The sequence below is a fragment of the Acanthisitta chloris genome, unplaced genomic scaffold (assembly GCF_000695815.1).
Source record: "Acanthisitta chloris isolate BGI_N310 unplaced genomic scaffold, ASM69581v1 scaffold10249, whole genome shotgun sequence".
NCBI lineage: Eukaryota > Metazoa > Chordata > Aves > Passeriformes > Acanthisittidae > Acanthisitta > Acanthisitta chloris.
Genome location: NW_008691970.1, coordinates 3,891 through 20,833, shown reverse-complemented (window position 1 = coordinate 20,833; position 16,943 = coordinate 3,891). Strand labels below are relative to the sequence as shown.

The following is a 16,943-nucleotide window of genomic DNA, read 5'->3' as shown; positions in this document are numbered from 1 at the left end:
CTCCCTTCTGGACTTACCCCTCCTCAGGGAGTCCACAAGCTACCGATACAGCTGTGCTTGTGCAGCTACTCTGCGGGACCAAATTCATGCAAAACACCAAACAAGAGAAACTCCCCCCTTCCCAAAATACACTCCCCTAACCAAAAAAAAAAACCCAAAACACTATGTTAAAAAGTTTTCAATGAGCTTTCTTCCATTTGCTGGATTTATAGAAGCAATAGCAGCCTTAAAACATCTGCCAAATCATTCTACTTTCCAGTTTTGATTATCTGTCTGCTAGTTTGAGGTTTAACTTTAACTGTACAGATACAAGAAGTGAGAAAGCCATTCAGCTTAGATTTATTTTTAAGAAGTACTGGCTGTCTAAAACAAGGCTATAAAGTATAGGCTCCCTGACTGGTTTGTTGTGTGATTGCCTGGCTTTGTGCTATTAATTGCAACCTGGCTAACAGGTGCTTGCAAATGTCTTTATATGCCCACCGTAAGAAAGGATTATATTTCCATCTGAACAAAGGGTGATGCTGCCGTCTAAAAAGAAGTTAAGAGCAGCACAGAGAGGAAGTCCACTGTGGCATGACAAGTTAAATCACTATTTACTAACAAGAACATGCCCTGATATAACCAAAGAGGGAAGGGGAAAGCAGCTAACATGATTTTTCCATACCCACTCCTCTTGGTCAGGTGTCAGATGGGCATGAGCTGGACCCACCAGGGACTGTTTTTTTCCTTCCAATCCCCTTGACTCACCCAGCAATTGTGGCAGCTCTGTTGTCTAAAACAAACTTGCAGTACTGGGTGACACTTAACAAGAAAAGCACTTTTGCACATATTGAAAGTATATGAGAAGTCCCACACAATGTAGTAAAAATTTAGCCATGGGCTCATTCTTGCTGTGCAGCATCAAAGCATTGCTGCAAAGAACTTGCCCTGCTCTGCCTGGAGTAGCCTTCCTCTTCTTCCTGTCATAAATGGTGACACCTCTTTCCAGTCTTTTCTTTTAGCTCTTCATTTCTTTCCTTTTCCCATCTTGCCTTCTGGTTATTGCACAACCCTCTTACCTCATGCTGTTAACTATTTGTGAAGCTGGGTGCATGGGAAGTGCTGTATCAGACTGTGATGCCCCCTAAAGTTACAATGCTTTGATGGATGAGGCTTTCTATTCCCTGAGCAGTTGGCAAAAGGTATTCATTGCTCTTGGGTCTGAACATGAAAGGACTCTTACAGATACCTGTGGTGGCCAGCACCTGGACTAGGACTACCTGAGCTTGTTATCCAAAGAGCAACAAAACCAACCGATCCACAGGAAGCAAACAATAACATGCTCCATGTGTAACTGAGGCGCACAAATAGCTGGGGGGTGCGTTGGTGCCTAATTATGGTGACGTGGAGATGTGAAAAAAATACTGAGGCAGTGAGTGCTTTAGAGAAGAGTCTGACACACTTGTTAGTCATAAGGGGATTTAAATATCCCAACACATGCCTCAAGGTCTTTGAAAATCGGACCCAAAGTGCTTACTTGAGATCTTGTCAAGAAATGGTACAGACGACTCTTGTGAGCAAACCTCCTGGTACAGACAACATTTTGACTATGTAAAGCAGCAGACAAATCATTGTGTTTTGCCTATAAAATGAGGTAGTTCAGATGCTGTTAACAGGCTTAGATCAAATTTCGTATTGGAGCACAGGAGCCATACACAACCCCTACAACCTCACTGCAAAGTGGTACAGTGGAAGGCAAGACAACATTCACTGTATGTTCAATACTAACTTAATTTTCCAAGAGGAAAAGAAACTCTGGGTAATACTGGTTACCTAGGTAAAAAAGGAAAACCCCTACAACTCCTTTTCTTCCCTTTTTCTATCCAATTTATCTAACTCATGTCAAGAGTGATCTTGAAAAGAATTCCTGGCATATTTTGTGTCAAAAAGCTTAATAATAATCAAGGGTTTTGAAAGTGCTTACTAGACTACTCTGTGCATTTGAATATTTTCTTTCACCATTGAGTACAATCTTCTATGGGAGTACATCATAACCTTTAATTAAACATTCTTGAGTATTTGGATTTTATCTCACAGATACACCGCACCCTGCTTGTAAAAATTCCATCTCAGGCAGTCAAAGTGCTTGACTTATTCCAAAGATGAGTTATTAATTAGAATATCTACAGACCATATATTTATAATCTGGTGCCATCCCTCCCCAAGGAGTCCAAATGTTTATCTGCCAGATTACTTACCTGCAGCTGAAACAGAGCCATCACTGGCTGGAATGCAACCCCCATCTTGTGCAACTCCTCACCACCACTCTTAAAATGAAGACTGGGAGATAGGTCCAAATGGAGGACATTTTAAAGACATTCTGGAAGTAAACCCCTTGAATTAAATTCACCTCCTTAAAACATGGCTGTAGCTTTCTAACTCTGTGGATTTCCTAGAGTCCCCATTCACTTCATCTTCATTTGAGAAATCTTCACCCTGGCCATGAACTCTTGCAAACAAGGAGGTGCCAGCAGGATACTAACATGAGGGATTTTGCTCCCCAAAGTGGTCTCAGGTTTAACCCTCACCTGACACAGCATGCAGCTTCACAATGCCTGATGCCAGGTAGGGCACCATCCCTGTTCTGACTCAGAGGTGGGAGTACTCCAGTCTGAAATCACCAAAGGCAATAGCAACTCACAAAATACTTTGCCAAGCCAAGGGGTAAAAGCTGGTGCCAACCGTGATCTCATCAGCACCACTCCCCAGCACCACTTGCTTGCCAATCTTTTGCAGCACTTTTAGCTCGCTAGGTGCGCCGGCTCATCCCACTCTCCAAACGTTTAGCAATCAAGAACAGAGATACCTTGGAGCTGCCATGGCAGCCAAACACCCAAACAGGCAAAGACAAAACGAGAAAGAGAAAAATATTGCACTACTGGGCTCATGAGCCCTCACAGACAACTTGAAATACTCCAAACCATACCATTCCTAAGTGCAGAAGGGAGGGTGCAGCCTTTCCACAGATAGAAATCCATAGGAAATCCTGCCAGCATGAAATATGCCTGGGAGAAGGCCTGCAAGAGCCTCTACTGAGCAAGTCCCATGCAGATAGATGATAGAGAGATGACAAGGAGTGAGTGGCACCTTCCAGTACTGGGTCAGGACAAGACTCTGTTGCCAGAGGCAGCACCAGGCCAGGCTTGCCCCTTCCACAGATCAGTTTGGACCTCTCTGGCAGCCTGAGGTGCTATCACTACCTGCCCTTTCCCATGCTCAGGTTTGGGAGAGAAAAGTAATTGCATACCCCAGTGGCATTCTGCACAATGCCAGGTCTTCAGCTTTACATGTGTCCCTCTCCAGCTCCACAGAAAAGTCACCAGCCTGGAGGAGCCACTAGATCCATGGAAAAAATTTAATCTCCAACCCTGGCCCTTCATGTCACACCCACAAGAGACTCCTGCCCTCCTATGTCCCTGCTCTCCTCATCTAGCATGCTTGCCTCAGAAATCTTTGATCCTCAGACCTTCTACCTCCTACAAGAAGGAATGGAGCAGTAGCCAGGAAGCTAATGTTGCCTGGGAAAAAGATAGATAAACACACTCTGGCTGCAGAGAAAGCAACCTCTTGGCAATTTTGCTTGGGAACCATGCCATGAACAGTGGATGCTTTTTGGATTTACTTCTCCTCTGCCTTAGCATGCCCTACAGATTTGTGGAGGTATTAGTGTGAGAAAATCTCCTGGTTTGGGAAGTGGGATGCCAGTGAGAGGGGGACTGAAACAGAGAAGAGAGAAAGAGACCTCCTCCACATTCTCTTCTTGTTGAAGGCGAAGGGGAAGAGCTTCACAAGAGTAGAATTAAAGCAAGTTTGCCCTAAGTACCAACATAAGGATGTGACTGTCCACATAGGAAAAAAAATAACACAAAAGGGCAGTGCACGAGGTCAGAGCAGTTTTACGAGAATTTTCCCTGAGCCAACACAATGGAAAACACTGGATATATTTAGAGAGAAAAGCTCGATCCAAAATCTCTCACCTGAAGATGCTCAGATACTCTTTGAGCTTACATTTGGGTTTGAACTTCAAAACTTGGGCTCCTTTCTGTATAACATAGGGGGCTGAACCAAACACAACCCAAACATCTTCAGTATCTAGAAATATGTTGATTCAGAGATGCATTTTACAGTTTTTCTCAGTCATCAGTTTGTGAGAAGTTAATCCCTAGATTTATTCCTCCTCCTTTCATTTATTTATACATACGTTTGATTTCTATCTACTTCTTTATTTATAAGTACTTACTATTTCTCTTATAAAAACTACATATAAGTACTTCCTTTCTGTTTGTAAGTACTTTTATTCCATCCTTCCATTAACCTCTGGTCTAAGTCAGAAGCTTTTATGCACTTCCTCAAACAGATAACTGACCAAGATGGCAAGCAATGTCAGCATGGAGAAGCTTTCTCTGCCCCTCTTTATGTTTCTGCTCTATTTGAAGAAAAGGATGATCAGGTTGTAATAAAAGGACTGAAAAATACATTCATCCTTATTAAATCGGTAGAGCCAATTGACAGGGCTGGGATTGTCTGCTTCCCTCCCTCTCCCTTTGTGCCCTTCTGTAGTTTCCTCTCCTCTTTTCTGACACTTGTTTGTGTTTGGAAGCAGCATGCTTACTTCTGACAGTCTGGGGCAGGGGATAAGAAGGGAAATGTCTGGACACATTTAGTCCCATTAAATGTTGGCATCACATTCAGTCTTTCCAAAAAGCACGTAGGAAACTTTAAACACTAGGCTGGCCATTGCAAATTGATGCCTCCCTATTTGCATTTCCTTGCATCAAGCCACAAACACAGTAGGCATTAATTGTCATCAAGCATGTCTGCCACAAGCCCCGCTTTAATAAACGTTCTGCTAAACCCTTTCAACTTCCAGCAGATGACTTCCATAATCCTATGTCACTGACGAGTTCTGGCAGAGCTAAAGAGTGAACTGTGTGTGCTGCTGACAACTCCCCTCGCTTTCCTTTTCCAGCTGCCACAGCAGCACACACATTCTGCAGCAGCATTCTCTACCCAGAGTCATCCCAGCCTTGCATCGTTCCTTCGAATGATGCGTTTGCTAACAGGGTTTTACAGCAAATAAACAAACATGCACGAGCCCTGCACATGTGGTCCGTACATCATCCCAAGCCACCCGGTCTTTCAACAAGCCACTGCTCCTGCAGGAAGGGTTATGGCACAAACCCAAGCAGTGTGAGCATGGCAGCAGTGCCCTGGCACCCATGGGTCCTGTGGCGTCTGGACAGCGATAAAACCTGGGTTCTGCTGCACAAAGGGTCACAACCCCGACAGAAGGCACTGGAAGTTTAACTGCTGGGTGAGATAGCAGCAGCTGAGGAGGGACAAGCACAGTTGGCTCTCACCCACTACTTTTTCTTTTTTGTTTTAAACAACTAAATCTTGTTCTTCCCACTCCTAAGCAAAGTCCTTTAAAAATGAATGAGACTAGTCATATAAATGAATTAAGGGTCAGTTTACAGTGTTATTAAATTAAATGTTTTATACATAGTAACTAGAAAAGCTTGGTAGAATTCATGAAACTAGATTCAGACCTCAGATGATTTCCAGAGCAGCTGGAAGGGTTTTAGGAGCTGAACAGAAGAAACTCTAAAAGCCTCATTTTGCTCAGAATTCAATGCAGCATCCAAACCAGAGACATACTTCTACATCACTGCTACAGCTCTGCACTCCAACATGTGTTCACAGTTCTGATTAGATCCAACTGCAAGTTAAGGACTAAATGTACTGAGGCACATCCCCAGCTGATTTCAGTATAAACTGTGTGTCTAGTGTCTGACTGCACAGATAGGTCCACAATCACCACTTGCCAGCTGAATACTCGTGAAGTCCTACACAGACAGAGCAGTAATCCACTTAGAGTATACTCTAAGCCACACTGGTGCAGTAATCTTTGAGGACAGGTAAAATCTCCCATCACATTTTGATTTTGGAGAAGAAAGGGTGCTCACTACAGAGAGCCAAGATAAACAACCTGTGCTGCTCATTACAGGGTTTGGTACCTGCACAATAGGGTGTCCCCCCGCAGACGCCTTCACAGCTCCTCGACTGCCTTCTGTCTCGTAATGAGCTCGGTGGTGGGACTTCGGTTGCACTTCAATACGTAGTTCATAAGGTCCTGAGTGAGATGGCAGCTGCCAGTCAAGGGCAGGCAGGGATGGGCTATAGTGGAAAAGAAAACAGATTAAAAATTAAGTACACTGTCACAGACCACAAGCATCCAGCACTATTAATTTATAGACTGTGTTTCGCAATTCATCCTTCACCATCTTACATTTACAATTTCATCAATAAAGATAAAGCCATGACATAAGAAGGTAACGGTTATTTTATGAAGATTTATAGGTTGAGCATATCTGAGGGCTCAGATGCTATATGATTTGTAACCAAAATGGAAGAATTTTAAGACACAGCTTACAAATATCTTAATATACTGACTCTCAAACCAAAAGAAGAAAGGTAGGCAGAAAGACACAGAGGAATTTTAGGAAGAGGATTCCTACTGTGAAAGAGAATGCCAAACCAGTTCCGCATTTAATTAATCTAAAGATTTCAACAAAACTGCTCAGTTTACAGGGAGCAGAAAGAACAAAATGCCATTTCCCCATTTCTTTTGAGAGCCTCGAAGCAAACCCAATCGCTTTCTGGTTCCTGCACTGAAACGCAGCAAGCTCTGAAGTCAGAACTTGCTTACAAATCCTACTGATGGTAACACATGAGCCTGAAGAAAATGCAGTTCACTCTTCTGGCTCTGTATTGACTCTGCAATTAACTAAAATAGTAAGGACTCATTGCCATCACACAAGCAATCAGGCCCAATAGCATGCAATGGTGGGGAAGTGTCATTCTTAGAAACCCACTTCCAGTACAAAACACTTGAAAATAACCACGAGACCTGTAAGAAATGCCAAGTTGATGCTTTGGGTTGAAAGAAAAGAAACAAACAAGCACTGTAGAAACAGTAGGCCTAAGACAAACTTAACAATCTTAAAATTGAAGCAAAAAGCTTCATGATTAAAACACTGATTTCATGTCTACTCTATATTCTTTTGTGAATGCTCTTCACTGAGTGTTCTTCAAAAGCCTTTACAAGTAGTTAAATGGCACAACAGCAACATACTACCTCACCCTCTTGCATGAAACTTTAGTACATGTCCTATCAGCCTGGAGAAGATGACCAGCAAGCTGAAAATCACAGTCCTCAACCCCTTGTAGGTGCCATGGACCTTGCCACAGTGAGAGGGCTCGTCCCATTGCAGCATGCAGGTGAGGAAGCTGAAGGACTCATTAGCTCTGCCCAGCCTGTGTGGAGGCTGGGCACAGGACTTACTGGCTCCACACCTCACTGCTATAGCCCAGGTGCCAGGACAGCCTGAGCAGCGTGAATCACGGCTGAAACAAGCTTGGCAGGAGGGAAAGAATGCAAAAAAAGCTTCAGCACTGGATGCATATACTACAAGCACATCTTCAGCTGGAGACTGAATACTCCCTGTTACCGTCCCAGTGATGCACACTCAGTGCACTTGTGGCTTCTCAGGCATTACAGCTGTCATATTCCCCAAGGTATCCCTGCTGTCTCCCACTGCAGAACAAGGGCTTTAACCACTAGCAGCGGCAGTTTTTCATGCTTATCCAGCCCTTTATAACCAGTGTATTTAATTCATATCTGCTAGTCCATGTGTGCATATGCACTGATGAGACTTCAGGTGGTGCTAAGTTTCTCTACATTATCTTTCCTCACTGTTTATAAATCTGAGCCATGTGATTTGCATGTCTATGTAAATTACACACTACACATATTACAGGGGTCATCTAGAGCCATAAGCCCCAGCCTTGGGTGAGGACCAGGACCACCCTTGTTCCCTGGGCATCCCTTGCTATCCTGGGACAGCTTGCTGGCAAGCCACAGGCTCTGAACTTCCAGCTATTCTCCTATCCTGCCCTCAGGACATGGAGTCTAGTAACAGAGGGGGAGAGAAGAAAGTAACCATATAGCTCCCAGCTCAGCCTAAAGAGATCATCCAAAAGAAAGATGTGTGCTCCTAGCTCCTATGAGCATCTGGATTCAGTAGGAGCTAGCGGGGCACTCTGGCAAGCTACTGCCAGGGAGAATCCCTGAAATTGGCTATTGCCCCTCTAGACAAGGAAGCCTCAGCCTCAGCTCTAGGCAGGATGCTGCATCTTCTGACCTCCTGTCCAAGCCTTTCCCCCAAAATGGCCAGGGCCCACCTTGGGGGCGAGGAGAAGCCCTTCTGCTACAAGACACTCATACAAAGAGCAGAGACACAGCAAAAAATTAGAGACAATGGGCCCTTGTTTATAGACACTGTTCTTTGCCTGGCACATTAGGTACACATACTTTAGTCTGAAAAAGTCTAAGAAAAAAAATTCTGGATAAACCATATTTGACTAATGACAAATGACAAGGAGCAGAGCAAAACAGCTGTGTCTCTCCTGGTGATGATCAGCACACATTTTTAAACAGATGTTTCTGGTTTTAAGTCAATTCTCACTTGATGGATCTTTTTTTATTCTGAGGACACAATATCTATCAGATTAGAAATATTTAACACTTAATAAAAAAGGACAACTCTGACTGGCAGCGTGTAGCCTGCAAGTAAAGAAGGTTTGGGTTTTTTAAGATACATGGAAGTAAGTCATAGTTTCATAATTAATTACATCTCTTACAAAATAAAATTAAGAACACAAAAAAACCCTTTCAAATCAACACCTGAAAATGTCAGTATAATTAAGTTGTAAAATTCATTATCTCAAATAAAGCCTGACAATAAAAATACAGTTTGCTGTTAGCCTGAAATTTACCACCAAAATTCCATAATACCACCTGCCCAATTACAAATTGACAATTAATGGGAGTTTTCCTGATAAAGGAAGCAGAGTGATGCATTTACCACTGTCGTGGATTGGGGCTGTCAGAGCTATTTCCTATGTTAGGTTATCTTCATCATGCACTTAATTTCCTGCAGCTAAACGTGGTTAAGGGAAAAAGCCACCAAGCAAATGGTGTAGTGGTAAAATCAAATCTGGTTGCTGCAAATAAACCTTATCAATTTGAAAAGGCCTAAACTACCTCATCTGGCTAGCATCACGTAGAGGGGAGAAGAGCCCCACCACAGGGGTCAAGAAGAGGAGAAAAGGTCTTCACACAGTCTTCCTATCAAATATACATCAGTGTATTTCCTTCAGATCGCATTTTCCACCAGCTGAAAACCTGTCCTGTTCCTTTCTGTGCCCTAATAAATCTCACTGTAGTACTCCTAAATGCTGTAATGAGGTATGGTTGCTTCAAGGCGGGTTCACAAAACCTGGTGGTTAGGCTGTAGAAAACTGGCTCAATATAACTCCGTCCTACATAAATCAGATTAAAAAACAGATGAATAGTGATTTATTTTGCATACACCAGATACACAATATGATTGAATCAAAAACAGATTATCCAGTCTGGCTGACTTCTGCCTTTAGCAGAAAGATTTATCAAGTTACAAAAAAAAAAAAGAAAAAAAAAGAAAAAAAAAAGATACTAAGCAGCACACTGGAATATAGACAGGGAGGAAACAAAGCCAAAAACTTCTGCTAAACTTTGCAAAGGTGTTTAAGCTCCACTTTCCCGTGACTGATATGCGTTTGGAAATTAAACTACCATTACACTTTCTAAACTACTAGATGCCCAAGGCAGCTTGAAAAAGACAATTTTGTTCTGAACTAGGCTGCTGTGCAGAAGGTGTCAGAATAACCACCATCCTCACACCAGGACTAACCCTGCTCCTCAGCCAAGTACCACAGCATGGAGTCAACTACCCCAAACAGCTGCCTGACAGTGGCATAAGCCACTGCCAGGAGTATGGAAAGTGTCTTTCAGCACCCAAAGTGAGTGACTTAGGAGTGTGGCCAAGACTGGGTGCCCTGTGCTAAACTTATTTTTTCTGACAAGGAGTGTTTCTTTAGAAACAAAAACACAAACTAGAGAAACCACAAGGCTGTGAAACTTTCACCAGGCTGCTAGCTTGAACATGCTCCAACTGTGCACCAAATGCAAATATGGTTACAATTTATTATTTATCATCCATGTCTCACATTGAAGTGGATGCCTGTGAAAGATCCCTTTGTGTGACTTTGGAAAAGTAAGAAAACAATGATGATGGCTACATGTCCACCAACTTGACTGTGGCCAGAAAAATACACCTGCTTTATATTTCACCTATGAGTTAACATGGATAGATTTTGCTCTCTCTTTTTTTGAATTTCCTGTCTGACAATTGAGCAATCTGGCTGCGAGCTGTTAAAATAGATGCTGTGTCCCACCCCAGACTTGGCTGTATTTTGCTGGCATGTGGACCAAGTAGCTCCTCCGTGAAGCGCATGTGGCGCACTGGAATTCCTCATGCTGAAGTCTGAAAACACGAGTTGTCGTCGTCATACTCCCAGATAATACTTCACACTACTGTCCTAAAAATTCACAGTTAGAGATAGATATGCATGGGAAATTTTGCATTTACTGGCTTAGAGAAAGAACATGAAACTATTGGTGCAGGAATGGAGATAACAAGTGGCTGGCATCGCATTTCTGCTCATCCTGAATTTAGAATCATTGGGTGCTAAAATGAGCTGGTGAAGGAAGGCCATTAATAAAATGCTCACAGGGGCATTTGAATGAACCAAAAAACAGTCAGGAGAAAGTGTGGGGAGGATTAAATCAAACAAGCAAAAATATATCAGCTAACTGAGACAGACTTCCAAGTAGTCTTCAGCCTTATGGTACAGCAACCAAATGTAATCAAAAGCCACTGCTACATGATAGCAAACCAAACTTGCTGAAGCATCTACATATCCCCATCCAGCATGCATATAGCAGGAAAGAGAAAAAGGTTAGAGGCATTGTGGGCTCTTCCCTGTCCACTCTCCTGCTGGCCCCTCAATTAACACTAACGAGTCCCAGGAGATGGTCACTGCCACACAACCACAAGTCCCCACTTCACCGAGTCTTGCCCAGACAGCCCTGCCCTTGCTTTGTCTGAGGAACTTCCTCTCACTTGCCATAAACACGCAAGGTCGCCATGAATGCTCAGGTCAGCAAATCCGGTGCTGCTGCACAGTGACTATCTCATCTTAAGATAGCTGGTGTCTTTTTCCACCTTCAGAAAACCCCAATTTCTTAAGAAACCCAACTTCCCCCAAGTAAGGTTGTCCTCTATTTCATTATCTGGAACAAAATACCTATTTCAAAATAAACACAAAGGCATCATCAAAATCATCTGAAAGGTCCACAAATCGAAAGAAAGAAGGAAAAAGTCTGCAACACTTTAAAATCATGGTTTGTAAAGGAAATCAAATGGTTTGGGGCCTCAATTTTTGCATGCTTAATACTGTCACAGTCACAAAGGTGGAATCCAAAAAATCCACAAAAAAATAAACAAGGCCACTGATGCAGACAAAAGTCAAATGTGCTTCTGCAACTTGCACACAGGTATCCAATCATACATTCTCTAGGTGCAAACTTCAGTCTCCATATGTAAAACTACATGACCAGGTGTCTGTGAGACCAGGAACATGCATGTATGTTTTTGAGGCTGAAAAAGAGACTGCAGCTAAAGAAAATGTGGCTTTCAACAGTTAAAGAAATAAACTGTGCAAGAAAATACAGTAGAGAGCTTTTAAAAGCCACCTGTCTGTTCCTGCAAGATCCTTTTGGTGTGGTGGACCTCATATATGCCATATGCCCGACCAAGAAACCCAACCATTTCTCTTCCCCTTTCCCCTGAAAAACACTACATTTAGTGCAAGCTCAAGTGTTACAGGCCAACACACTTCTTCTTGGATTAAACCGATGACACTTGAAATAATTACAATGCATTACTTTTCAACGAGTGAGAAACTGCCTCCAGGAAATTTCAGGTTCTGTTTAGTCAAGTACAATGGGTGAAGAGGAAGTCATATGAAATGTGTAAGGTACTCAGAAGCATGGCACTTTGGTGAGTGCCTATACTTTCAGTTGTGATACAGGGTGATTTAGGACCTCCTAATGAGTGGGCAAAGAATAAAAAAATGGGATTTTAGTTTTGGAAATAGCCAGTAACAGTGCCCCCACAGCTGAAGGCAGTCATCCAATCCTGTACTTCCATTTCGGCTCTGATATTTTTGCCCATGAGCAATTCTGCATCACACAGCACTGAGAAGCGCTGGAGAAACACTACAGAAGGAACACCACTGAGACAGCAAGGGCTTGAGAAACATAGAGCATCACCTGCTTGTACAATAACTGCACAGTAGAGTGCTTTTTTAAAAAACTATTTGCTACATTAAGTCTAAGAGAGGCTACAGGCAGAAACTTCTTGCATTTCTAAGGGAGACAGCGCAATGCATAAACACTGAAATTAAAAAATACCTTCGAGGTAATAGCTAAAAGAGCATTTCACAAAGACCATCTCTTGAGTCTCTGCATCATGACTTACCTCCAGGACTTTCTGAGGAAGACTGGTACATTTAGGTAACTCGTTTCGATCTGGAAAAGGTACGATTCCCATCACTACCTCAAGGTCTGTTCCAAAGCTTCTCCTGAAATGTCTGCTTGGTCTCTAGGTATTTCCTACATCCAAAAACTTGGCATGAGGCCCTGGGCTGCAATCAGAGGACCGCAGACAAATCCCCAGCAGCCCTGGGTTAACCTGTGCAGCTCTAGCCTCGCCTACAGGGTCAGGCTCTACCCTCCCACCCCATCTTGTGATCCTCTGCAACCACATGCCAAGTCCCATGCAGGAATAGAGAGTCACATGTTCACAGTCTTTGAAGGGGATGGGTGAGCCCAGATGTGCACCAGAGAGTCCACAGTCTGGAGACTGAGCTGAGCATCCGAGCTCACAGTCCTCATCATCAGCTAAAGGAAGCATGAAACACATAAAGACTCTATTTCTGTTAAGGCAGGCATTATTATACTCTCATTATATACTCTTATTATTCCCCTGCTCCATGACTTGAAAAACCTAAAGTGGATTCAGCTTTCATTATGACAAATTAAAAACATCATCAATTTAAGAAACAATGCCAAAAAGTAGTTTCCCTTTTAGACTGATGCCCACTGTAAAACCCCAGGAAAGGAGACAGCACTCAGCTGATGGTCTGCCTGAGCCTGCTCCCTCCTGCCCCCAAAGACATGGGAATGCAAAAGAGGGAGGGAAAGGCGTCAGTGATTTTCCAAGGCATGCTGTCTTTTGATGAAAACTGTACCGCATATTCAGGAAGAGACAGAGGAGGCAATCAAATCTGGTTATCTCAAAATCATTATGACCGGGTAGATTTTGGAGCCCGAGTTGTTTGTTGGAACCCTCCCCTCCAGCCCTTGTGTTTGAAATAGAACAGATGTGTAACATAACAGGAAAAAAATCCAGCTCTGTTGTGACAAATTCTTAACCAATTTTTTTGGAAAGATTTAAAATAACAGTTTCTGTTGCGTAGGCTGTGATCCTGTTGACGTCCGTGCTCAGTTGCCCAGCACTTTCATATACATAAAATAAGAGGTATTTTTGGTGGAAGGAAGCACAGTTAGTGCATCTGATTGGTAAAATAACTTAAAATCACATTTCAACAGTAACTTCCAACTGCCCTAGAGCACGAGTTAATGAGATCACATGGAAACATATTGCGAACCAGGAAACATATTTTATACAAGACCAAAACAGTGGAAAAAAATGTTAAATACACAACATAGTGGGGCTCCGTTTTGTACACTTCACCTTTCTTGTTTGTGTTAGCACACAGGCACGCCGGGTGCCTCCTGACGGACTGCGGCAAAGTGCCTACGGCCGCACGCTGCAACGGAAAGATAAAAGCCTGTTTGGTCAAACTATCCTACTCCTGCCCTTGAAGTCATCAGCAAAAAGCTGCCTGCAACACAACAGCCAACCTCTCTGATGAACATGAGCTACTTGGCGCTGCAGTGAGAGAACATAAAAGTTTTTTTAAGTAGGTGGGAAGGCTCTGAAGGATTTGACTGGTGTTAAAAGTATCCACCCCAGCTCCAAAAGGCAGTGAGTGCCTACCTCTGCCTGGCTTGGCCAGACCCAAAAGGGTTGCTGTGTTTCTGACACTGAATTGAGCCAGGGTCTGGCAAGGAGCTTGGACAAGACAACACAGAGAGGAGGAGAAAGAACAATGATGAAGGGGAGTGTGTTGTAACACCAAAGGCTGTGTACTGTTCCCCCTCAGTTTTGGGAGGCAGCACATGGCAGAGAGGTGCTGGCTAGAGAAAAGTGAGACTGACAAGGTTGAGAGCCAGGGAACGCATTGCTAATTAAAATATTTCAGCTACGTGCTCACTGCTTTGATTTTGAGAAAGGCAGCTTCACTGTCAAAAGCATGAAGCCAAGTAAGACTGGGGAGGAAGAGGAGAAGGGGTGGCCATCACAGGGACTGTGAACAGCCTGCAAAACTTTGGAAAGCCAAACTATTTTCCTGCACAACACGCTTCTGTGTGTACAGCCTTCAGAAGACTCCAAAATCAAGACCATAACTGGGATGGAAAGAGAATGCAACAGATGTAACTCAAATTCTGGCTATTCTGTGCTGTTTCCTACCCAGAGTCCTCTTGTGATAAATAAATGTGATCAGTATATTGAGTACTCTCAGCTGACAAATAAGGGCTTTTTCCTTAAGCATAAAAAATAATGGGGGAAAGGGAAAAAAAAGAGAATCATCGTCCCACACAGACAGAAAAAGAAGATTGATAAATAGCCTTCAGATGAACTGAAATAATTTCAGATGAGCTGAAATAATTCACAAAGGAACCATATTCCTATTTGATTTTTATTCACTGTTTATAAAGCATAAATGTAAAAGGCTCTGTAACCAAAATGAGACCATCTCCTTGTCCTGCCGTATAAATATACTGAGACATGATGAACTTCATTTAAGTAAAGCCACAGATTTGACAGCACCAAATTGTCCTGCTGCCTGATGAGTTTCTGAATACCCCATTTCCAGACTGCCCAGCCTGGGGCTCATCCCCTGGGAAGTGAATAACCAGTTACAACCTATGTATGGCCAGCTCCTAGGACAGCCTCTTTTACCCTTCAAGGCTTTGCTCGTGGTCACACCACACCAACAATAGAGGCAGTGTCACAAGATACAGTTAAGTGGAGTGAGTGGATGGGCAGATTTGGCAGGAAGCAGAGACAGGAAAGGGAAGGAGGAATAAAACGCATGCAATAAGACACTCTCAGGATTGCCCTCTATGCCAGGGTTCCTTACCTCATGTAGGACGTCGGAGACAGAGACTTTGGTTTGGCCCATTGGTAGGGATGCTGTGGCACAGACAGATACTGCTCACAGAAGTTTCCTTTCCTGATGTGCTGAAAGCTGGAGAAGTCATCTGGTGACAAATCGGCAGTTGGCGATATGGTCCCATGATCCTCGCCAGCCGGCTCAGTTTTGAGAGTCATGGATGGGGTGTGATCAATGGCAGTCTTCCTGGACTTGATGGGAATTCCATCATTCATATCTATGGTGCTGTCAGTAGTGAGGGCATTTATGGCAGCGACAATGGCAGAGCTGGTGTACTGATTGGTGTTTCCCAGCCATGTCTCGTCCGTGACACTCACCCGTGGTGAGTTTTGCGGAGAAGGTGTGGGGGAGTGGTGGGGTGAGTAGGAGGTCTGCCGGCCATTGAGGCTGTACTTCCTCTTGTTGCAGGGAGACGGAGGCCTGGAGTTGCGAGCCCCCAGCCAGTTCTCCTCTGTGATGCTCGTTCTGGGAGATGTTGATGGAGAGTGCCTTGGGGAACTGAGCAAAGTACAGGCCACCATGCTGCGCTGGTAGCCCTCTTCTGTGTCGGTGGTCTTTGGAGAGACACATGGGGACTGCCATGGAGAGGTCTGAGGTGAAGTGTATGGATATGAGTAGTTGGACTCATATGAAGATGCTTCAGAGTTGCAGCTTCTGGAAGACAAGCTACTTGCTGGACTCAGGCAGGACGGGTCTCTGTATGCCTCGATGTTTGGTAAGTTCAAAGTGGCAGTGGAAGGTGATCGCTTGGTGTTTGGGATGGCCTCCTCAACCTCATCATGGAAAAACTGGTTGTTGTTATGATGAAGTCCCATGTAAGAGGTGATCTCAATTCTAGGGCTCTCCAGGGCTGGAGCTCCATTAGGCCTCATATTTGGTGGCAGGTAGTATTCAGAAGCCCCACTGTCAATGTGTCCTCCATATCCAGACGGATGGTTTGTCGATGGGACAACTGAAATGACGGGATTTGATGTCTGCAGGCCATGACATGGAGTTGACAATGAGGAATGTGCCACATTTAGAGGCAAGCCAGCATTTACATTTGAAGATGCATAATTATAGTGTTCTGGAAAAAACAAACAAACAACAAAGAATGACATGAGGTGCTGCACAAATATACTCACTTAGTAACACACCCAGCTGAAATGGAGGGACATGGAACAACAACACAAAAGCACAGCTCTCCTTAACAACCCAGCCCACAGGCATGCCATGCTGGGGGAGAGGCTGCAGACCAGCATCCTAGAAAATGCCACTAACTAAACAGCACAAGACAAGATATCTCAGGAGGGGCATATACACAGAGTTTGTCTTGAGGACATGCTTCTTATGTGAACCTTCAGAGCAAAAATCAAGTCTTTGAACAAGGTTGCTTCAGCATTCTGAGAATGCAGCACTGTTCAAGAGATGTGTTTTTACACAAATGAGGCTAATTCCCGCCCTGAAAAGTTGGAATACACAAAAAAAACCACAGGACAAAAAACCAAAAGTGGAGGCAGACTAAAGCAAAGAACATGATCAACTGCATTCTGTTCAAAAAATAATACACAACTGAAATTTCCATTACAGCAAGTTTCCAACTGGTTCCAGTTAAC

General features: G+C 43.6%; 1 protein-coding gene across 1 annotated transcript; it reads right to left on the bottom strand.

Moving 5' to 3' along the window:
- Positions 1 to 248: 248 nt before the first annotated feature.
- Positions 249 to 16,448, bottom strand: LOC103809612 (nuclear factor of activated T-cells, cytoplasmic 1-like). Its single transcript, XM_009082468.1, has 3 exons — positions 15,316 to 16,448; positions 6,057 to 6,216; positions 249 to 332 (listed from the first exon to the last, which is right to left on the bottom strand). Exons 1-3 carry the CDS (start codon positions 16,446 to 16,448, stop codon positions 249 to 251), a joined length of 1,377 nt encoding a protein of 458 aa, XP_009080716.1.
- Positions 16,449 to 16,943: the final 495 nt, after the last annotated feature.